The sequence below is a fragment of the Anguilla rostrata genome, chromosome 11 (genome assembly GCF_018555375.3).
Source record: "Anguilla rostrata isolate EN2019 chromosome 11, ASM1855537v3, whole genome shotgun sequence".
NCBI lineage: Eukaryota > Metazoa > Chordata > Actinopteri > Anguilliformes > Anguillidae > Anguilla > Anguilla rostrata.
The window spans coordinates 14,782,585-14,807,036 of record NC_057943.1 but is presented as its reverse complement, the minus strand read 5'-3'; the positions used below and the strand labels follow the sequence as shown (position 1 = coordinate 14,807,036).

Genomic DNA, 24,452 nt, shown 5'->3' with positions numbered 1-24,452 from the left:
AGTATTTAGTTTAATCCTTGGTTTTTGGTTTTTCCAATAGAATTTATTTATAATGTTGTCTAAGTTATGCATCCACTGTGCTGTGGTGGGATTAGGATCATATTAAAAAGGTAGGTTATATTTGTGAGGATTATCATTTTAACAGTAGAGATATGGAAAATGAGAGATAATGGAAGCTTGTTCCATCTGGTAAGGTCGTTTAGGGTGTGAAGTTGAGGGGGAAAGGGTTACCTAAGTTGTGTGAAATGTGATTGCCCAAGTATATTATTTGTTATAAGTAGTCTATTTTTTCAAAAGCTCATGAAGACAAAATGAAGTGCATGCTCCAGTCATGACCAAGAGATGTCGCCATTTTACTGATAATAAACTATTGAGAAGGGGACGCAGGAGTTAAAATTTGAAATCGTTCAATAGCCTGAGATATAGCCTACTTGATTGATCCTAAAGGATACAGAGCAGGCTACCATTGCCATATACACTTAATATGTATATATAGCATGCTTAGTGTGTTCTACAGGTATAACCCATCTGAGCACGCAGTGTTCGAGCATGCTCAGGTAGGTCATACCTGTAGAACACACTGAGCGTAGACAAATTATGATTTGGTCGAGGTGATCCATCTTGTCTTCTTCTCTGGACTCAAGATCTGATGTGTTTTCTTAACTTCCCATAGTCAAATATATCTTAATTATAATTCTAAAGTGGTTATTAATAGATTAATTTGCAGTGAAGGAAAATTAAAGGCATGAATCTGTTCATTTATTGATACATGTTTATTGTTGCAATTGTAACTTATATAGATGTTAAATAACAGCATGTACTTTCGGAGCTACAGTTCTATTCAAATACAGTACATCTTTCTCATTAGATGTGGACCCGTAGAACAAGCAACCCGTGCAGACCGATGATGATCAGGTTGAACGGGCACTCGCATATGAGGCCCAGCGGAGGCGCGCTTGTTGAAAGCGAGGCTGCCGGGAGCAGTTTCCTGGGTGCGTATAGCGTCACTGTACTGGTTAGTAGTACTATGTAGCTATATGTATGAGAGGGCAGAGAGGGAGGGTGAGAGTTTGGGTTTGGAAGCAGGTTGTTGTCAGGCGGAGGCGTCGATATTCTCGGAGGAGGAATACGGCGATATAGCTACCTGAGAGGCCGAAGATATAGATACGTACTTGGAATAGTACTAGGGGACCATTAGGTGTATAAAGGAGGACCACAAGTCGGACTACGGCAAGCCCCGGTGGAGGGCAAGAGTGAGCTGTAGCGGGGTCCTGGTTTTAAAAGATGAACAAAAATCACCGAGTGCCGAGCAACCGAACTCTAAGCGCCGTGGAGGTGAAGAGCAAGGTGCGTATTAACGACATGTAGGTGTGGAGTTTGTCTACTGCCACCGTATTGGCACCTCTAACATTAAAACAGAAGCGAATTAGCCGCACAGACGCTCTCTAGATTGTATGTGCTGCTAGGTTGCTAGTACTAGCCGAGTAGGTTTCGGCTTAGCTGCTTGCTAGCTACCAATGCTGTGAAGAAATAACAAGTGTCAAGACGGGCTTGTTTTGGGGGGTGTTGCTAACGTAACGGTAGAAGTTGCCAAGCACTGTTTCATTCGTTCGATTCTAACATGGAGCCAACAATCTTGTTCTAAATTAGGATGTGCCTTTACCGGTGACAAGTTTGTGCTTTTTCACTCATATAGCGCTCGCGACAATCTAGCCAGCTAGCAGCATGTCACGTCTTATTGCGCCGTAACTAAGTTAGTCTACCACAGAAAGCATTCACAATCACAAAACCGTGGTTAATGATAATGTCAGCATACAATTCTAGCCGGCGAGCTTGCAAGCTACCGAACAATTAGGCCTAGCTAGTTTGCTTTCTAACGTTTGCTTTGAAAATTTTTCAAGAGTTTGTTTGACTCTTGATGACAATCCAGGCTATCTCAGCTGTGTGGATCTATAAAAAACTTATAACTCAATCTTGCCAACTAGCTGGTACTTTACATGTAGGTAGCTAACGTTGGCTAGTGGCCTAACTAGGTAAGATTTTTTATCTAACAAAACTAAAAGTAATTGTGTCAGTACAGGAATAGCTAGCACGGTTATTAGTTTTGTCAAAGAAATGTATGAGAATAGTTGCAACTGTAAAGGCTGTCTAAATAATTTTACTTGAAATTGTAGCTGTCTAGTTGACTGAAACGAAGAAATGATCCCTTTGACTCGACAGGCCTTTGTCAGATGTAACGTTAGATAATGTTAGCTACCTGTTTATTCTTGCTAGCAGGTGCATAATTCACAATCGAGTGAATTAACGTTTGCATGTCCCTCCCATTTACAAGACGTAGTTACAGGAAACGTTAATGCGCTTACTTTTCCTTGTTTGTGTTGCAAATGTGTAAATTGGCTACATTAAACGGATGCACATTTCTCTTATCACAGTTTTACTGAGGCGTGTTGGATTAAGTCTACCTCCTTACTTGAAATGATAAAACAGATTTCTGTATCCACTGTCTATCTAGGTAGCTAGCTACATTGTTTTCAAATTCGGGAAAACTTATTGGTGTACCGGGTTTTGACATATTTTCGTGTTACCTTTAGACTACGTTAGCTGTATTAATTTGTAGAGCAAGTCATGTAATCAGGCTAGCTAAACCACGCACAGTTTCTATCTGGGCTGTAAACACAAGTTGGGCCTAAATAAAGAATTTAGCGTTTTCTTTCTAAATTAACAGTAATAACCGTGCCTAAAACGGTAGCAGTGTGAACATGATAGCTATGTAAAATAAGCTCCAGAAATAAAGATTTTATTTATAAAATCAAGTGAACAGTAGTAGTTTGAACTCCTGACACAAAACTGATTTCTTCCATGCTCCCCCTCCTCTCTCCCCCCGCACACACACACACACACACACACACACACACACACACACACATATATTACTTGTTTATTTGTTTTATTAGTTTGGAAAATGCTCACTGCAGTAAAAGCTGTGTCGGTGTCACAGATCTGAATAGACCCGTCGGTAATGTATGGCAGTATTTGAGTTGTTGAGCATGTGTAGTTATTTAAATAGACTGTCCTTTTGTAAGTTTATTATTTCTCTCCCTATGTGTGCCTAAACCTCTCTTTGCTGCGTGTGTGTTGGCGTGTGCCTGTGGCAGTTTGGTGCCGAATTCCGTCGGTTCTCCTTGGATCGCTCGAAGCCGGGTCGATTCGACGAGTTCTACGGGCTTTTGCAGCACGTGCACCGCATTCCCAATGTAGACCTGCTGGTGGGCTACGCCGACATCCACGGAGACCTGTTGCCCATCAACAATGACGACAACTACCACAAAGCCATCTCCACCGCCAGCCCGCTGCTGCGCCTCTTCCTGCAGAGAAAAGGTACGGGGCAAGTGGCTTCTGCCTGGACTGTGCTCTGAGGATATGTGCTTTCATTCTTAGTAGTAGTAGTAATAATAGGAGTGGTCTTTATGCTGTGGGTTGAGTTGGCAGATAAACTAATAAAAATTAAAGTACTACTTGCATGGAATTCTGTGGGGAAAAAGGCACTTGCCTTTATCTGAATGACAAACCAGTACTGAGGCACTGCACGTGCTGATTCTGGATTTGCCCAGCAGCTGGAGTCATGGAAAATCAAAGCATGCAAATGGCTTGGGTGTAGAATGGTAATTATGTTTCTGTGTTGTTCTAATTGGAAGGAAGTGCAAGCCTGCTTGTGTCTTGATGTGTTCTGTCTTCAGAAGGTGGGCTCTCCTGTACAGTCAGGATAATGGGAATTGTGTAAACTCCTTTAACCCTCACCCACTCAGCTGCCCTCCTCTGAATCTCATGCTGTTTTGTTCTGTTCTAATACTTCTGCTGAACACTGAACATAGCGGTATTGTAATAAATGTTATTGAACTTGTGCCATCTCTGGGCTGTGTATGAAGTGGTTCGACTACAGATTCAGAATTTGTTTGTATTTTAGTGATACTGAGAGATTATGACTTCAGGAGCTCCATATTTAAGCTCTCTCACAGTGCCATATGACCTGTAGATGCTAAGCCACTTTGTCAGAAAGGGATTACAGGGGTCACTGTGTAATGGCGTATGTTTGCATTTCGATTACACGTGGACGCTAATGTCCGTTGCTCCCCCACCGTCACTAGCCTTATGGTGTTTTAGTTGAGAGGCAGTCAGAATAGTGTCTTTGTTGTACTTTGTCACGCAGTGTGATTGGATAGCCAGAGGGAATGCTGAAATTCATTGTCATGGATACATTTTTTGCCCCACTTCATTATTTTGGTTTTGACCGGTGTCATGGTTTTAGCATGGAGGTCATAGAGGAAAAACTACTGGAATAAATAAGGAAGTATTTTACTGCATTTCTGTTGTAGAGACGGATGTGGTTAGTCATTGAACCGGTTGGCCAACATCCTAAAATATTTGAGCATTTCACATTCAGGCTGAACTACAATATTCTCCCTGGTTTTCCCTCGTTTGTTTAAACATTCATCCACATCATTTAAGTTAAAAAAAAAGAAAAAAAAAGAAAAGAAAATGCATAAAGTAAAAAATTAAAATAAAACAATTCTTTTTAATTAGTAAAAGTGCCTTAAATTTTCTTCCTCCTCTCTAATCTTAATAATTTCACCTCTTTCCACAAGTGTAAGCAAATGGTCTGGAGTTTGCCATGCCGCTACCATAGGGACAGCAGAACGCTCCTTGTAGGCTTTAGGTGAAGTATAAATGCCCAATGCAGTGTGACACCTTCGTTTTTGTCGCACAACACTTGTCGAAAGTGTCCTGCAACTAAGTATAAATTGGGTTTAAGGTATGTATCCAAGAAGGCATTTCAATTTAGGAATTCCCTGCTCAGAAGTATTTATGAATTACTGATGGACCTTGGTTTTTTACTCTTGCGATGCTCCACATTACGTTTACATGGAAGGCGTGGCCTGTAGTGGTTTCCACAGAGCTGGTGGTTTCAGATAGAAACTGTGTCCAGTGCTCTGCCTGGTGCTTTCTCCTCATCCCTTGGATTTCCTTCTGTGGGTTGCTGTGGCACTCTCTTCTTTTTCTGTGTCTCGCTCACGCCCTCAAAGGCATACTGCCTCTTATTTTGATGCAAAGCAGAATATTGTTAAGTTACAGCACCACTGTGTCAGTGTGAAACAGACTGGGCTCCTGTGCATTTGTTATTGGGTTTTGTTTTTTTTCAAGGAAAGCAAACTTTTGTAATGTTTGTAGAGTACGGAGACAAGTACCTGGATTTTTTCAATCTCCATGGGACGTTTTTAGAATTAATTTTTTTATCCACTAAATGTGGAAATTTAAAAAACAAACCATTGTGGACTATCTTAATCCTAGAATATCTTGTTGGTTTAGCAGGGATCTTGTATAGCACAGCACTGCTCAGGGAGTGAAGGAAACCTGTCATGTGTTTCATTCTGTATGTCTGTCACTTCCATTTGTGTGCACATGCACAGTGTGTTTGTGTGTTTGGCATGGCTGTCAGACCGGAGGGGTGGATGTTGTGCTGCTCATCAACAGAAAGTATTCTTTCTTCTTCTCAGCTCTTCTAAGCCCTCAGGTCTTAATCATTTTCTTGGGTAATCCATAAACTTGTTCCTCCTCCTTTATTCAGATAATCAATTTCTTGCTGTACCTGTAAAAATGAGTCATCTCACCCCCCCCCCCCCCAAGTCGCACGCTCGCACCTACAGATAATCTTCACAATGCACACTTTCTGTTACAGTACATAATGCCAGGATTTCTACAGTGCCACCAGCAAATTCTCTGCTTGTTTACCTGTTCCTATGGAAACATTCAAGAGGCCTTTGCTCCATGAGAATAATGGTTGTGGTTTCCCTGGGCCTGAGTGCGTCCCAGCTGTATGCATTTTTAAAAACTGTGAGAGATGACAAAATATTTACAAATTAGAAAAAATATTTCCACATATTATCCCAAATTATAAATCATTTAATTTCCTAATCAAAAGAAGAAAAATATGAAATTCTATTAGGAGAAGGATCGACAGCCCCAATTGTGGCACAGTTAATTTCAGCCTGTTATAACCTGAGGGACAGTAAGTGACCAGCCACCCCATATATATGTGTTGCTGTTATTACTGTTATTGTTGTTCCTGTTATATATTATTACATGTATCATTATTATTTTAATATTATTATTATTATGTATCTGTATGCTATTTATCTGTATGCTTTGGCAATAATTATATTTGTATTTCATGCCAAAAAAGCAACTTTAACAGAGACATTACATTACATTACATTACAGGCATTTAGCAGACGCTCTTATCCAGAGCGACGTACAACAAGTGCATAGGTTTCAAGATGTAGAGGCGCAAAAGAAACACTAGAGTGAAGTAAGGATCGTAGTGCCAGAAGTGACCACATCGATCAGGACTCCAACCCTGTAGAGTAAGCTTGTTCAGCAGCAAGAATCCTACCAAGTACAAAGTACAAACTAGCACTGGAATCACACCTAATCATACAAAAAACAATCCTACCAGATACACTAACATAATCAAATTATCCTAGCTAGGTACAATGAGCTGAACTATAGGCTAGGGAGGGGTGGGGGAGGTGCAGCCTGAAGAGATGAGTCTTCAGTCTGCGTTTGAAAGTGGTGAGATTCTCTGCTGTTCTGACCATCACGGGGAGGTCATTCCACCAGCGAGGGGCCAGGACAGACAGCAGACGGGAGCGGGAAGTGCAGACGCGAAGAGGGGAGGTGCCAAGCGTCCAGAGGTGGCAGAACGGAGAGGTCTGGCTGGTGTGTAGGGTCTGATGATCCTCTGAATGTACCCTGGTGCTGACCCCTTAGCTGCCTGGTATGCAAGCACCAAGGACTTAAATTTGATGCGAGCCATAACAGGCAGCCAGTGGAGGTCAGTGAGCAGGGGGTGACATGGGAATGTCTGGGGAGGTTGTAGACCAGACGCGCTGCAGCATTCTGGATGAGCTGCAGGGGTCTGATGGCGGATGCTGGCAGACCAGCCAGTAGCGAGTTGCAGTAGTCCAAGCGGGACAGGACCATCGCTTGAACCAGGAGCTGGGTTGCGTAGGTGGTGAGGAAGGGGCGGATTCTCCGGATGTTGTACAGGAAGAACCTGCACGTTCGACTCACCGCCGTGATGTTCTGGGAGAGGGACAGTCTGTTGTCCATCACCACTCCAAGGTTTTTTGCGGTGGGTGATGATGACACCACAGTGTCCCCCAGGGAAATAGAAAAGTCAAGAAGGTTAGAGGATGGAGCAGGGATGAAGATCATCTCTGTCTTGCCTGGGTTCAGCTTAAGATGGTGGTTATCCATCCAGCTCTGGATGTCCCTCAGGCAGGCAGAGATGCGAGCAGAGACCTGAGTGTCAGAGGGCGGGAAGGAGAGAAAGAGTTGGGTGTCATCGGCATAACAATGATAGGACAACCCATGGGCAGAGATTACAGGACCAAGAGATTGGGTGTACAGGGAGAATAGGAGGGGACCAAGGACAGAGCCCTGGGGAACTCCTGTGGCAAGGGGCGAGGTGCTGATACTGCACCAGCCCAGGCGACTTGGAAGGAGCGACCGGAGAGGTAGGACTCAATCCAGTCAAGTGCTGTGCCACAGATCCCCATAGCTGCCAGGGAGGACAGGAGGATGGGATGGTTGACGGTGTCAAAGGCGGCAGAAAGGTCTAGGAGGATCAGGACAGATGAATGGGAGGCTGCTTGTGCGGCGTGAAGCGACTCATTGACCGAGAGGAGTGCGGTCTCTGTCGAGTGGCCAGGTCTGAAGCCAGACTGGTAGGGGTCTAGGAGGTTGTTCAGGGAGAGAAAAGAGGAGAGTTGATTAGAAGCAGCTCGTTCAATTGTTTTGGATAGGAAAGGGAGAAGGGAGACAGGACGGTAGTTCTGGATGACAGAGGGGTCCAGAGTGGGCTTTTTCAGCAGTGGGGTGACGTGGGCCAGCTTGAAAGAGGAGGGGAAACGTCCAGAAGACAAGGAGGAGTTCACGAGGGAGGTGACATATGGGAGGATGTCAGGTGTGATGGTCTGGAGGAGAGAGGAAGGGATGGGGTCAAGAGCACAGGTGGTGGGGCGGTGGGAGAGTAGGAGCTGGGAAACATCAGAGTCAGTGAGGGGAGAGAAAGTGGAGAAACAAGGGGAGGGAACAGAGCTGGGGGAGTGGGGAAGGGTGGTGGTGGACGTGAAGGAGCTGCGGATGTCTGCAATTTTCTCATCGAAGAAAACTGCAAAGTCATCTGCAGCGAGGGAGGACTGAGGTGGGGAAGGAGTGCTGAGGAGAGAGGAGAAAATGGAGAACAGCTGATGAGGGTTAGAGGCAGATTTATGGATTTTTGTTTGATAATAATTAATTTTGGCAGAGGTTACAGCGGTAGAAAATGTAGCTAGTAGAGACTGGTAGGCAGACAGGTCGGATTGAGCCATGGATTTCCTCCACTGAGACAGAGACAAACTACTTGCCAGGCCTGGAATGGATGCTCTAGTGCACCGAGTTGCGTCAAATGTGTATGTTAGGTATGCACCTGCTTTTTTGTGCCAATTCTATTGTAGTGTAGCCTTTCCATTTGGAAGATAAATATCAGAAGACCAACAGTCAATACGTGCCCATGTTTGTTTGGCTCCTAGGACATCATGTTTGTTTAAAAATTTCTTACCATGAGTCACCTCTCCCTGCCCAGCAAAACCGGCTGAACTCACTTAAAAATTTCATACGGAAATGCTGCTGTTTGCTGGCTAGTCTGAGCAAGATAAGCCCTGCATATATAAGTGAACCGTGTGTGTATCAGAAAGTTAAGGACACGCACAGTGAAATGAAATCTAAACGAGAACGTATTGTTATTGTTTGCATGTAATGACATGCAAAAGTACACCAATCTGGGAAACAAAAGACTTGAGTGCATTCAGAAGCGATATGAAAATAATGTCCAAATTCCTGGAGTGGTTTCGTGTGATCAATGAAGCGTCACTGTGGCTAGCCGAGAGGGAGGGAGAGGGAAAAGAAAGCAAGCGAGAGAGATGTAGGGAAGTTCAGTGAGGTGTGGGTCGAGGTGGGGGATGGAGCGGTGGGAACTCGACCATGTGGAATGTGGCCAGCCTCTGATCACTTCTTCCTTGGAGATTGGAGAGGACAGGAGAGAAGATCTGAACCCAAAACCGTGCATGCTGAGGGAGGGAGAGGCTAAGGAGGGCTGTGGGCCGGGTCTTCCAAGTGCCCAGCGTAGCTGCAGATTCCTCGCTCAGCTACACAGTAGTACACAAATTCAAAGGTGACTCTGGCTGGCACCATTAACAAAACCATGTAGGATTACAGGGCAGTAGTGATAAAGGGCATGCATATTGTTTTGGCGTGAGACGGTGGAAAGTGAACATACTTGAATTGTGGGGGTGGGGTGAGGCTACAATGGGCAATGCAGCCATTCATTCATTCATTCACCTTTTTTGTCAAAATGCCCTTATCCTGAGAATGTATTAGGAATTGGTATGTACATAGCACGTAAGCAAGTGGAACCCAGCCTATTGCATACAGTTACCGTGGGCGGCAGTGTAGTATAATGGGTAAGGACCTGGGCTTGTAGCAGGTGCAGGTTCGATTCCTGGATAGGACACTGGATGTTGTGCCCTTGGGCAAAATACTTAACCTGCATTGCTTGAGTATATATCCAATGAGTGAAATGAAAATGCTATGTGAAAAATGTTGTGTAAGTTGCTCTGGATAAGAGCGTCTGCTAAATGCCTGTAATGTAATGGTTAAGGCAATATAGAGCCCTTTTGTTCTATTAAAGTACAAATGCCTTATGTAGTGTGCCGAAATGACAAATGCTTGTCAGTACATGTCTACAAGTAAAACTGCAGTGTAGAGGTGTTCAGGTATCTGACTGACTGGCTTGCTGATAAGGACAGATGAGAAGCCGAATGCACCCATGAGCCTCTTCTGAAATGGTGGCGCTTCAACAGGCAGCACAACGAGGTGTCCTGATGAGGGTGTGTGGCTTATTCTGACACTGATGCCTAAGGCCAGAATGAGAGGTGCTCAGGGGAACACAGTTGAGAGGTTGTGGGCAATTGGGGCCTGACCAGTTAGGCTGCTGCACTTTTGCCTGGGTTTGTGAGGTCAGGGGGTTGCTGTCATGCAGGTGAGTTGTGAGGCACAAGGGCTGGTAGCAGTGGCGGAGCATCATTTGGGACTATTAGGCTAAGTTTTGGCTACATTCTGTGTGGGGGACGGCAGCAGTCTTAGCTCGGAGTACCAGATGATGGGCATACAAGAGCCATTAATAAGGGTTTTAGAGCAGAAAAGGGGTAAAGAACAACTTGAAGACCAGGAGTGTGTTTTGCAGTATTGTTTTGTGGGATGATGTTGATTTTTACACTGTCTTTGAGCCATTGAACTTCCGTTCAGGTGATGTAGGCATACGGTATTAGTGATGGTATTTGCAGTACAAGAGGACACTTTCTCTCAGGAATTGAATTGCTATAATGGCAAAATTTAAATTATTGTTCTCAGAAGCCAAGTAGAAATGTATGTTTGTCCACCCAGGATTCTTTATTGGACGAAATGATTTTGCTTAAATCAAATGGACTTCCCAGACCATTCTGTATTTCTGCAAACCCTGCAGTGTGTCTCCCAGCTTCGGTCATTCTATCTTCTCTGTGCTGTTTCTCTTCTTTTTATTTCATAGTCCTCCATTTATCTGAAATGCAGGGAAAAGCTTGTGGAAACATGACATCACATGGCATCTGACAGCCCCAATGCAGAATGGTCTTTCTGACCATCTGCATCCAAGATGGGGTAGATAAAGTTTGAGGGCTCTCTGAGTCAGATTTGGGCTGGGGGATGGGCTGTTTCTCATTATTGTCATGTTTCATTGACTCCTCTGTGCCGCAGTGTGATTTATTAACACATGGCGTTTTGTGAAGGATGGTGACTTCCAGTTTGCTGTTGAGCTGACTGAAAAAAGCTCTCACAAAGAACTCTCTGTTCCCCCCCTCCTCTCCACAGCACAGCACCACGCTCTGGCCCTCGCTGCTGAACACACAGTTCTGTCTGTACCCAGACACTCTCAAGCTCTATTCACTGTGCTCCTCACTCCTTTATCCCCGCATTAAAGTGCTGCTCATTCATAGAAATGGAAGGACTAGACCGGCTTTCTTCTTTCAGAAAAGGAGGTGCAAACGTTTGTAACAGTCCAGTGGGCAGGTCTTACATGACTGAATCATGATTTATGTTGACATTTAAATGCAGTCACCTCCTCTCCATCCAATTGTTCTATAATATGTTTGTGTTTGGCCATTCAGGATTGTATTTTTGGCGAGAATTTCTTGTGAATGAAATTGAGCTGTTAACCGACTGACTCATTCTACATCTGTGAAGTATCAGTGTCTGCACTGGCCAAGTTTTTTATAACCGCCTAAGCTAATCTCAGCCTGATATCTAATTGCCATAGTCACCTGAGCTGGTGTGGGTCTGCTGGCTCTGTCACTGCGCCGCGAAATGACGGTGGTTCACTTGTAGTTAGCCGCTGAAGTGACGATTGGTACAAATGTGCACGTTTGTGTTCGGGGAGGGGGGGGCTACGCAGCTGGTACCCCCCCTAGGCACTGACTCTGGGACAGTAGTTCTACATTGGGCCCTGTCTGTAATTCATTTCCAGTGCATTGACAGTATCACAGTGCTTAACCTAGCCTAATATTTATCTGACCTAATCTTTCTGGTCCCTCAATCTGACCCTGCATTTTCAGTGAGCATTTTGCATCAGTATTTATTCATTATTAATGGAAAATGGAGATGATAATGATACTAATAGTAATAAAAATAAAAATAATGATATTCGCTTGCATGTGCTTGTGTGTGTGTGTGTATGTAAGGGGGAGGTCCACAGCAGGTAATGGCATGTTTGCTTCATAGTTTTGTCCCTGAACCCTTCACCCATGAGGCTGCCTGTATGACAGCTGGCCCCTTGTTTGCAGAGGCAGCAGCAGAGGAGGGCAGGGAGGCCATGACAGGCCCGGGCCAGGCAAGCTCTCTGGTCTCACAGCTGGGGCTCTGCGCAGGTGACCCCCGCACCTGCTCCCTGCGAGCTGGAGCAGGGCCATCGTAGAGACAGAGAGAGACAGAGAGAGACAGAGAGAGACAGAGAGAGACAGAGAGAGACAGAGAGAGACAGAGAGAGACAGAGAGAGACAGAGAGAGACGCACAAACACACAGAGAGAGACAGAGAGAGACAGAGAGAGACAAACACACACAGAGAATAGTCAGCAGCAGAGATTAGCGCACACACACACACGCACGCACAGTGACGCACACGTACACAAAACGGCACTCCCCACATGATTTGCTTTATCCGCGTAACAGCGAATAATGACAGGTTCACATCAGGTGCACGTGTTGTGTAGCCGGCCCTTCCTGTACCCTTAGCGTGCCTCCACTTCCTTGACTTCTTTTTGACCCAGAGCTGGAGTCCTCAGCCCTCCCCAGATTCCTGTCCTTCCTAACTTGTCCTCTGAGCATGCTGACGTACATTACATGCGGACACGAATACCGCAACTGCAGGGCGTGGAAGGTCTGTGTGGGCCTACCAGTTTCCCTGGTGACACTGCGTCTGTGTAATAAGACACCAGGTTCACCACCAGCTCAGGGCTACCCTGTAAAGAACTGCAGGCTTTGTGTATATGGACACTTGGGTATTTGTGTGTACTCATAACCTTAGAAAATGCATGGAAATCCTACCTGCAGTCCCTTCAAAGTATAGTCTGTGTGAATATATGTGATCTATTGTGATGTAGAAAAATAAACATTTTTTGGGAAACTCACAAGCCATAGATGGATAAACAGTATATGAAAGCCGCAAGCTACAGCTGTAATGTTACATTTCTTGTACTTTCACAGAGAGTTCAATGTTCAACAGTTCTTTGGGTACAATGGGCCATCTGGCATGTTTGCCATTTTACCTTCACGTCATACCTTTTTGTCACAAAGTTTTTTAGTGGTGAGGCTGGGGCATATTTTGCTATGGGATAATATTTAGCACATTGTTACAGTGTTGAAATGGACTTTTGAACATGTGCTTTTTTTTGCCCATGTTGCCAAATTAATATTTTACAGCAAAGCAGAAATCTGTTAGCCGTGTAGGAGAGTGTTCTCTGATCTGTGAGTGACTGCATCACAAATATATTTTAATGTACAAATGGAAGGAGTGGAGTATATATTGATATTGGATATCTGCAGAGTAGAGTATTTTCAGCCCTTGCCTGCTTTCTCCTTCCTTCTCTCCGGATCCATCTCCTGTTTTCTCTCTCCCTCCCACTCTGTCCCCTGCTGCAGCTCCAGTTATCAGAGGCAAAGCTCTTTTATCTTCACTGTGCCAACCAAATATGCACACTGCTCCCAGAATAGTAACACTTCAGGAATTCCCTCTTTTCTGTCATACATTTTGTTTTTCCATTATTCCTGCTTGTTGACACAGAAGATTTAGTTCTCCCGCTGGAGCACGGTGTACCTGGAGCAGCATGGTACAGTCCATGTGGGAGCTCTCTGTGTACAGCAGCTCTCTGGTATAGCCTGTGTGGGAGCTCTCTGGTATAGCCTGTGTGGGAGCTCTCTGGTACAGCAGCTCTCTGGTATAGCCTGTGTTGGAGCTCTCTGGTACAGCCTGTGTTGGAGCTCTCTGGTACAGCAGCTCTCTGGTACAGCCTGTGTTGGAGCTCTCTGGTACAGCAGCTCTCTGGTATAGCCTGTGTGGGAGCTCTCTGGTACAGCAGCTCTCTGGTACAGCCTGTGTTGGAGCTCTCTGGTACAGCAGCTCTCTGGTATAGCCTGTGTGGGAGCTCTCTGGTACAGCAGCTCTCTGTACAGCCTGTGTGGGAGCTCTCTGGTACCGCAGCTGTCTGTACAGCCTGTGTGGGAGCTCTCTGGTACAGTAGCTCTGTGGTACAGCTGCTCTCTGGTACAGCCTGTGTTGGAGCTCTCTGGTACAGCGGCTCTCTGGTATAGCCTGTGTGGGAACTCTCTGGTACAGCAGCTCTCTGTACAGCCTGTGTTGGAGCTCTCTGGTACAGCAGCTCTCTGTACAGCCTGTGTTGGAGCTCTCTGGTACAGCAGCTCTCTGTACAGCCTGTGTTGGAGCTCTCTGGTACAGCAGCTCTCTGTACAGCCTGTGTGGGAGCTCTCTGCTACAGCAGCTCTCTGTACAGCCTGTGTGGGAGCTCTCTGGTACAGTAGCTCTGTGGTACAGCTGCTCTCTGGTACAGCCTGTGTGGGAGCTCTCTGGTACACAGCTCTCTGGTACAGCCTGTGTGGGAACTCTCTGGTACAGCAGCTCTCTGTACAGCCTGTGTGGGAGCTCTCTGGTACAGCAGCCAGCTCTCTGGTACAGTCTGTGTGGGAGCTCTCTGGTACAGCAGCCAGCTCTCTGGTACAGCCTGTGTGGGAGCTCTCTGGTACACAGCTCTCTGGTACAGCCTGTGTGGGAGCACGGACCTCACCGCAGGGCTGTGCTGCAGAGGGAGAAGCAGAACTGCAGGCCCTTCTCCTGCTGACAGCACACATGCTCACTGGCAAGGACAGGCAGGCCCAAACACGCATACGCACAGTACCAACACACTCAGTTGCACACTAAGGTCGCATGGTTATACCAATAATACCATATACCGTGGTATTAATTCTCTTTCAACACAGGTTTACTGAATTTACCCCCCCATTCAAAAACACAATCAAATTCAGGTGCCATGCCACCCATTCTAAAGAGTGTTGCGTTTTCTTTATCAAGCAGAGCAGCAATTTTCTATCTCTCTCTAAGAGAGCTCCCTGGATGAAGGATATACTGGTTATAATTTTGGTAAATCTGAAAGGGGAGAGTTACCATAGGGCTTTTTACCCTTTGATGGCCATCTAGCGTCTGAAAATGATATTGACGGCATCACCACTAATAGGACTAATTGTCATGAATGCCTGGAATGCGTAGCCAGTGATGTATAAAAAATACCAGTAATACCGTATATCTGAGTATGGTTTCGAAAGCATACGTGAGTATGAAAAAAATGATACCGTGCCACCCTATCGCACACATCTGCAAATGTACCAACATTCAAACGAAGCACGCACATACACGGAAACATGCAAACGAGTGCACGTTCAAACAAGCAAGGGGACTCCCCTAATGGAACCAGTTGCTTTTTGATACTGCAGCAATGCTTGTGTATTCATTAACAAAGCTGACACACCACTAACAAATGATAAATGTTTAAAATGTACGTAATCTAGTTGCCTGAGTCAAATGACTCCTAAGACATGTCAATGAAATAGTTTGGCGGACGAATGAATGAAAAACAAATGTTTTCTGTGCTCATGGCAGCACGAGGAACAATACTGATCTACCTGCTCTGCACACTTCGGCTTCCTCCCTCTGCCATTTTACCACACAAAGGCGACAGCCATGCAGTACCCTTCATTACATTATACAGTCACTCCGCAGATGCTCTTATTCAGAGTGGTCGTGGGATGTGTCCAATATTGTGGGAAGTTAACTTTCTTTCCTTTTATTTTAACTGGATTTCCTTTGAAAGTCTGAAGTATCACCACTGATGTAAACGGGCCAGTGCATCTCCTGAGTGTGTTGCTTTTAGTTGCTGGTCCTGTTTGGTGGCTCTATCCTGTCTGCAGGGTGCAGACTTACACCAGATGTCCAGTGTTTTGATGACAGTTAATGTCACATTTTAAAAGGCATTAATCTGGACATTAATCCACAAACGCATTAATCTGGACAGTATTATTGATATCTATGACAGTTTAAATAATGCACAAATATAAATGTTCAGATTGTTATTTCATCAGTGAATGTGTCCTCTTTAACTTTTGAATTTGTCACCATAAATAGATGGTGGTTAACCTAGCAAGTTTTCACCGAAGGTTTTCGCCACAATCAGTTAGCAATGAGCCAATTACTGTTACACCACCACCGTTTGTGGTGTTCACTCGACTGGGTGACGCTGTCATAAAATTTTCCCCGACCTTGAAGACTGCTTTACTTGTTTACATTTTGGACAGATGTGGCTCGTGGGTAAATCTGTCGCTGTTTCCGGCGCGGCACTTTCGACACAAGCAATATTGGAAGCGCTATCCTAAAATTTCTTCTTACTGTGAAGAGTGCCTGACCCGCAACCGTAGTAATGTGTTGACACTAAATCTTACAACGCCAGCTAACCTTTCGAAAGTCACGTTAAACAAGTAGAAATCAGCGGTGATTAACAAATCTACCAGGAATTTTAATAATGGATTTGCAAATTATTTGTGTTTTCTTGTAGACCATTAAGAGCAATGGAGAAGAGCCAATGTCCTAATTGTCAAATTGCCTGTACCCACCGCTTACAGCAAAGTGCTAGTTATTTTTGGCTGGATCGCAATAGCGGGGCAGTCCTCAAAACCATATACGAGGTTTTGACCTGGTCTTGTTTTTTAAGTGAAAGAAAACCACTGGGTGCCCTAGTGACTGATGCTGAGCTGAAAAATGAGCAGGCAGAAAATCCCTTTAACTGATTAACATAGAATGATTGCATAGAAAGTCTCCAGTGATGACCAGAGTTGGTCACCTCTTCCTGTGAGGGTAGCTGGCCCTTAGGAATGCCACTGTTTGAGTGGCCCTGAGGGCTGTGGAGGATTCGTATTTGTTTCCTCTTCTGCACTTGAATGTGAACTGAAACCCCTTAGCCAGGGCCTCTGGGGACGTGGGATATTTGAGTTGACGCTTTTTAAGACATGCTGTGCTGATCAGAGATGCCTGTATTTTATTTGTGTGTGTGTGTGTGTATGTCTGTCTATGAGGGCAAGGAGGAGGGATTAGATAATAATATTTTGTATTTCTCCTTTCACATCCTGAGAAATGAAGTTCAAACTCCCCCTACCACACCCCTCTATCACACCCTCCCCTCCCTCTCTCTCTCCCTCGCCTACACAACAGAGGCTTTGTTTTTAGTGGGGGGTGGGACCTGTGTGGAATGAGGAATAACCTGGTCCCACACATTGTCTTGGGTCCCGGCTGTACATGCAGCCAGCATGCTCATACATGAGAGGATTGTGTTCCGCTGGCTCAGTGACGCAGAGGGGTTGCTAGATGGTAATAGTGGCATTTTTTAATGCTTATTTTTTTGATCTTACAACCATGAAAGCCCTTATCGATTACTTGCACCACAAAAGTGAGGAATAATGAATTTTTTCCATGACTCAGCCAGTTGCTACGTAGTACAGCTGAAGAACATCTGACAGCACATTCACGTTTATTTATTCCCCTCCCAGAAACTGCATGTGAAAGCATGCAGTTATCCACAATGAGTCATTATTTACATAGAAATGGGTTTCAGGTTTTATCCTCCATTTTTATTCTCCCTAGCAAGGGAGTGTAGTCCAGTCCAGTATCCAGCCTTGCATCCATAGGGCATTAGTTTCACACTTCCTGCTCTTGGCCAGTATCAGCTGTGCTTCCTGCTGCTCATTTTTACGCAGTGTTGTTCTGGGCCGGGTGTGTGTGCGTGGGTGTGGGTGTGTGTGGGCGGGCATGCGTGTGGGTGTGTGTGGGCATGCGTGTGTTCTACCAGCAGTGCCCTGTGGAATATCAGTGTGCTATCCTAAGTGAAAGGCGGTTAAGAGGGAGGGAAGGAAAGGCTGATGGCGGTGTTACCGGTGGCGGGTTAATTATTAGCGCCACTTTCAGGTTAGCGATTGCTCAGCCAGGCGGGAGAGAGACAACGCCCAAGCCCAAACTTTGGCCTATGAACCTTGCTTGTCAGTTGAAAGTCCAGGTGCATTAAACATGAGTAAGCCTCACTGGAATGCAGACATACCCTTGATAAAAGAAAGGCTTGTTTCCATGCCCAGATTTAGAACAGACAAGGAAAGAAAAGGAAAGTGACGCAGGGCCTGGCGGGCTGTTTGACGCCTGTCACTGTACCAGGCTGGGGTTTACCTGCTCATGTGCGGAACCTGACCTTAAATGACAATGTCAGACTCTGGCATGCTCCAGGAGGTAATATTCTAGTGACAGGGAGGGCAGGACTGCTGACTGAGGTACAGTGTTAACTGTTCTGTGAGGGTGGAACAGGTGAAAACCTCTGGTGTTTCATGCCAACCTCTGCTTTTAATGACAGTTTATTATATAAGCAGTCATTTATTCATTTTAACATAATTGACACTGAGAGTAAGGTTCTTAACCTATAATCTACTCCGTATGTATTTTAACTTCTTTAACCCCATGAAATAAGAGGCCCATTCTCTTATGCTGATTTTTTTTTTTAATCTGATTTATTGAACAGATGTTCAACCATTATGGCAAAATGTTCAATAAATCAGACTTTTTATCTACATAAAAGTGTTTTTTTTTTTTTTTTTTTTGTAATCTGGGCTCCTCAAATTTTATGGAACTATATTAGTTCAAGGCACTTTCGACTGTTCAGAAGAAAAGTGTGTGTGTGAGGTTTGCTCATTTTCAACTTGTTTAACCCCACCATGTCCTTAAAGCTAGTTTAATATTTTCATCACCCCTAAAAATGAGAAGATTCTTGGTTTAGTGCCTTCCCCGCCTGTTTGTAAGTTACAGTGGTGTCTTTGTTAAAGCTTAATTTAATATTGAAGAAATGCACATCTATGAGATGACATCTATGGAGCTCTCACAGCAAACTCAAAGAAGAATCAGTCGTTCCGCCTCAAGTAGTCATGCATTCCAAAGAATTGTAATTGTCTTTATTACAATGCATGCGCATTAACACATGCTGTATGTAAGGTTGTCAAATGTCTTCAGATTGCAGTCTGGTAGTTTGTGGTCATGGAAGATGAAGACATTTCAGTATCCCAACACATGCATGTGTTTGAATTTTAATAAACCATAAACAATATGTATTACTGTTTGATGTGCAAAGTTTGATCACAGGTTGAGTTATCTCTCTGGTCGTATTAGGAAACGTGCACACATGCTTGTTACGTGATTATTATAGACCCTATTCATGTTACTCCTTGATAATTTGATAAAAAATGTTGTTTTAATTCAATTATCATTTTTTGAGTCTTCATGTGCTCCTGAGGAGTTTCATCATGATGGTCACCTACCAGTTAGCATCCGTGCTGTAAATACTCCTTTACTGTGGGCACTGCGGGTTGTTTTCTGACGGCCGCCTCTCTCTCTCTCTGCAGAGGAAGCGGATTACTCGGCGTTTGGGACGGACTCCCTCCCCCGTAAGAAGACGGTCCTCTCCACCGTGCTCCTGAGGCCCGACAACAACCGCAAGAAGCCGGCGGTGCTGATCAGCCTGCCGCGCGACTTCCGGCCCGTGTCCTCCATCATCGACGTGGACATCCTGCCGGAGACGCACCGCCGCGTGCGGCTCTACAAGCACGGCCAGGAGAAGCCGCTGGGCTTCTACATCCGGGACGGCTCCAGCGTGCGCGTCACGCCGCAGGGCCTGGAGAAGGTTCCGGGCATCTTCATCTCGCGCATGGTGCCCGGCGGGCTGGCGGAGAGCACCGGGCTGCTGGCCGTCAACGACGAGGTGCTGGAGGTCAACGGCATCGAGGTGTCGGGCAAGTCCCTGGACCAGGTGACGGACATGATGATCGCCAACAGCCACAACCTCATCATCACCGTCAAGCCCGCCAACCAGCGCAACAACGTGGTGCGCCACAGCGGGGCGTCGGGCAGCTCGGGCCACTCCTCCGACAGCGGGGCCAGCCGCTACGGCTTCCAGGCGCCCGCCTCCGCCGCTGCCACCCACGCCGCCCCCACCCACATCATTCAGAACTTCGGCCTGGACGAGCTGGACAGCGACGAGGACGACGAGGACCTGGTGATGGAGGTGGGCGAGGAGGCCAGGCCCATCGCCCGCGCCTCCTCCTCCTGTAGCAGTGTGCCCTCGCTGATCCGCTACGAGCCCCACCTGGGCCTCCGCTCCAACGGCGCCGTGGCCGGCAGCGCGGGCTCACTGAGCATGCCCGAGAAGGAGCGGCCGGGCCTGGAGGAGGACGGGACGGTCATCACGCTGTAGAGACGCACTGACATCATACACGAGGTACTAAGCTGTAGAGACGCACTGACATCATACCCGCGGTACTAAGCTCTTATCGAGAGCAGGTTCCTGTGTTCTTCCAGTGGTGGATGCTGAGAGCGTTTTCATCACTGTCTTGGGCTGTAAATGAATGCACATGTCTGCAAGCTCTCATTTCCCCTTCATCAAAAACAAGGTGTTAGACAATAGACAACAAAACATATGATTAAAAAAACTACATTTACACAGATGATATTGACAATCTGATATCTCCTTGATACTTTTGACTGAAGTCCTCTACATGAGTCATGTGATTGCGGCATGCAAATTGTAATGAAAAATTACTTCCATAGCATAAATTACTATAGCGTGTATGACCAAGGAAATGTAGGGTCTGCAATAATCTTAGTCTGGGTGAGGACTACAATTAAGGATGTTGGGTTTAGCATCTGACTGGATATTTTCTACCACTGTTGTCTTTTCTTGTCTTAATATTATTCTGAGGAAGAATTTATTTTTAAAAATGTTAAACACATATGTTAAGCTATTCCATTTCCAATAACCACTAATCTTTAAAATCAGTTTATTTGACTGGATGTTTATTCCACTCTTCCACTCTTCATTCTTTCAATCCCCCCCCCCCTCCTGTGTTGCCAGGTACTTTCTGCTCCCAGCACAATGATCCAAGATTACCTTAAGAAACTAATTCAAGTCCCCAGTTTTAATGTGAAAAACACATCTGTATACTTGCTGAATCTGATACGTTTGTCCTCTTGATCATTATGCTGTAGAAAGTTTTTCTCCAGTTTTTCTATGTTTTTGACTCGGTGTCAGTTCTTTTATTTTTTATTTTTTAAGTTAATGCCAAGGGCTGCTCCCCTGCCTTTGAAAAATAACTGTAATTGCAAGAACAATACATAGAACCTGACCCCCTCCAAGAGGAGTTAGGTTTCATTCCTATGGCACAGCATGTTCCCTCTGTGGACAGTCTGATTCACCTGATAGCTTAGTCATAGTCATGGACAAACTCTATGGTCCAAATGATAAAGCCTCCACCATAGATATAGAAGCACTAGATTGTTTTTTTGTTGTTGTTTTTTTCAAAGTATTTAGAAACTGGCCTATTGTATGGTTAGAATGTAAAGTGCATCTAATCACCAATTGAATTCAATCCCAGCGTACATTCTGTCTGCATACATAGTAAAGTTTATTCTGTGGTCCAGTTTAATTCACATTCAGAAGTGAGACAAATATATTAGCTGTAGGTAAAGGTTTTGCACAATTTCATTGTTTTGAGATATTAAACATTGAAGAGGATTGGAGTAGCAATAGAAAACAAGCTCTAATCAAGCACTTTAAATTTTCAGTATCAAAGTATCAAGTCTGAATACATGCATCAGCTGAGGGATGACTCCAGGACCAACTGGTGAGAAGCAGTGCCACCATAAACCATAGTTGATATTCATTAGCGATGTATACATTTTCATATCAGTAATCAGAGCAGTCCTGCAAGCTATGAAGCTTTTCCTCAACCGTTACTTGCGCCCCACCCTCTCTCACACGCACATATCATGTACGACGTCTTGTTTAACCAAGGTGGAGCCTAGCACACACGTCTCTCCCTATCCACCTGCTAGAATGACACAACAGGATGTAGAGTTTTGCTGAAAGTGAGCGAGTTCTCGCTCCTTTGATATCCACGGTTCCATATCAGTGACTGTAAATCTGGTCGTTTTGAAAGGACTTGGACTGGATGGCAACTGTCACCAGATCCTTGTTAATGTGGCTCATCCCTCCTCCCTTGAGTTCTGAAATGAACTCCTTGTCCTAGGGTTTCACTCAAGCTGCTGCACGCAACTCCCATTGGTTATTCAGGGGCGTGAAAATCTGGTGGCCTCCCAGCTCTTGTACAACATCTGCTGCACCCACAACCCTTGCTCTTTAATAGAAGTAATGATAATAATAACTGGTAATATTATTATTGTTTTTATAATTGCATCCGTGACGTCCTCTCTTTGGTGCCTACAGAAAATGTTTTAACTGTCAGACCTGTCAGATCATTCATTGGATTTGTTTAAAAAATTGGGAATTGGGACCGCTTCCCTGAGCAATCAGCACCCAGGTCTGGCAAGGAGCATGGCTGTTTGTATTTGGAGGGAAAAAAACAACTCTTCTCTGCAAATTGTTTTTGTAGCTGAGCCCTGGTTTGTTTGGCGCAGTGTGGAAAGTGGAAGGTGGGGGCTAGGCAGATGTGGACCTTTTTTTTAATTTTTTTTTTTTTTAATTTTCTTTTTTTTATAACAAGTATTGTTTTTTGTTGTTTTCAAACTGTTGATCTGTGGTTGTGTGATACCTGGAGATTCCTATCTGCAGCCAACCTGAGGTGAATCAAACGTCACTCAGTTGGGGAGTCTGCACAGAGATACGGCTGTTCGGAGTCAGTTTACCTCCCCAAGGAGACGGGCACAACCATGTGTGCTAAAGCTGGTTAGTCCACAGGGCTCGCACAGATTGCCTGTCTCAGGAGAGCCAATTGATAAAGTGTAAGCAACATTTTGAATGGCAATTTTTGAAACAATATGGATTAATTTTCACTACACTGTTCTAGAATTGTAATTGCAATGTATAATTTATTTTCTAATTATGTTGTGGCTCATAACTTCTTTGCTAGGTGTACTGTCTTCATGAGTTTTTTTTTTTTTTTTTCTTAATCTTTCTTTTGTGTGAACTCCAGTTAAACTCCACTGTTAAACGGTCGTTTGAAGAAGTACTGGAAGGCATTTTTCCCATATGCTGTAGGTGATTAGTGAAAAAGCATTTTATGTTAATTTTGCTAGGGGATAGAAGGTACATATCTGCAGCAATGTTGTTGTTTTTTTTAACTGTGAATTTTCTTTTACTCCTGGGACAAACCAGTAGGCATCACAGAATGTTCTAAAATGGGCTTTTAAACCTTTTTTATGTTTATGCCAGTTCCTTTTTTTAAAGAAAGAGCAATGATTTTGCTTGCCACATAAATTGAAGGTATAGATTTGTATTAAAATGTCAGTATTTTCTTATCAATTCTCTATGATGTACATTTGTATCACATTTAATGAACATATTTTAAAATTAAAATATAAATATATAGATGCACATCTATAATAGTCAATTCTATGAGCTGTACAAAATAAACTTATGACTAGAACTTGTTTTGCTGTTTTCAGTTGTTTTCACTTGAGGATGGGTGTTGGAAAATGATTGGAAAATGATTAATCTGTCACAGTCAACAAAGTTAACTTTGCACTACATAGTGAATGTTTTCTTCACTTAAAGCATGCATATGGCTTAAATGGTTTACTACATCTCCCATCAAGTAATCTGGCTGAGCTGCTGTGTCTTACACTGCCACTTTGTGGTTAAAATAAGCAATAACATTCACCATCTTCATCCAAGGGCTGTTGCTTATATAGCTAGCACAGTACTAGAAATGAAAAGAATGAGCATGGAGTTAACATGTCTGTTTGCAATACAATTGTATTCACTCACCAAACTCAAAATGAATACGTCATCTCGATTAATGTGTGGATCAGCATGTGTGGAAAATTAAAATTTTAGTGGTTGTGGGTAAAAGTGGTGGTTACATGCCATGTTCATAGGATGGATTCTCTACCCTAGAGGCTATGTAGGTTCAAGCCCAGGCTATGTCATTAGTCAACTGTAATAGATGCATACACACATTCATTATTTTATGTCAAAGTTTTCAGAAATGAAGTTTTATGATGTAGATAATTAAAACATAATTTGTCTGTAAACTAATATTGATATTAGTGAATGATTTAACTTTTGGGCATTGACGTCATATGACAACCGATAATAAAACACTTTTGAAACAATATGTGGGAGAACAACATTCAAGAAGAAGTTTGTGTCGTATCTTATCATAATGATACAAGTATAGTATTTCTGCCTCAATCTCCCATGTATTTTGTCTTTAATGTCTTGCCATTATCAACGATTACTGGATAAAGCTGAATGGTAAGATGCATTAATGAGTCCATTATACAATAGATAGCTAACAAGTTGACAACCCATCTGTGTTCTATGTCAAGTTTTAATTCACACAGAAAATCCAGGGTTGATTTGAGTAAAACTACCCTATTCAATATGGCTTTCTCATGCACAAGCATGGTTCACATGTCTACCAAGGACAAATTTAATATTTTTAAAACCAATTTCATCCAGATGTATATGTTTATTGTGATTTTAGTTATTCAAGATTCAGTGTGTATTTATTAGAGGCTATATCGTCTGAGCTATAATTTTTTTTCTTTCTTCAAAGATGCTTTTCAATTCTTAGAATGGATGGTATTTCCATGGTTCCAATGATTTGTTCTAAGAGCTATTCCTGTTGCAGTCACGGATTACTTATTCCCATTCTGTCA

The 24,452-nt window shown here is 44.1% G+C and overlaps 1 protein-coding gene across 2 annotated transcripts; it reads left to right on the top strand.

The window, feature by feature from the left end:
- Nucleotides 1-959: 959 nt before the first annotated feature.
- Nucleotides 960-23,219, top strand: pard6b (par-6 partitioning defective 6 homolog beta (C. elegans)). Of its 2 annotated transcripts, XM_064298138.1 has the most exons (4): nucleotides 960-1,347; nucleotides 3,156-3,378; nucleotides 19,181-20,052; nucleotides 20,686-23,219. In XM_064298138.1, the coding sequence occupies exons 1-3, from the start codon at nucleotides 1,285-1,287 to the stop codon at nucleotides 20,026-20,028; spliced, it is 1,134 nt and encodes a 377-aa protein (XP_064154208.1). In that variant the 5' UTR covers nucleotides 960-1,284; the 3' UTR covers nucleotides 20,029-20,052; nucleotides 20,686-23,219. The 2 variants fall into 2 exon arrangements, with proteins under 2 accessions (XP_064154208.1, XP_064154207.1); XM_064298137.1 differs by having other exon boundaries at nucleotides 19,181-23,219.
- The last annotated feature ends 1,233 nt before the right edge of the window (nucleotides 23,220-24,452 follow it).

Coding starts and splice junctions, on each gene's coding strand:
- pard6b (XM_064298138.1), top strand. CDS start 1,285: ATGAACAAAAATCACCGAGTGCCGAGCAACCGAACTCTAAGCGCCGTG. Junction 1,348..3,155: donor CCGTGGAGGTGAAGAGCAAG/GTGCGTATTAAC, acceptor TGCCTGTGGCAG/TTTGGTGCCGAATTCCGTCG. Junction 3,379..19,180: donor CCTCTTCCTGCAGAGAAAAG/GTACGGGGCAAG, acceptor CTCTCTCTGCAG/AGGAAGCGGATTACTCGGCG.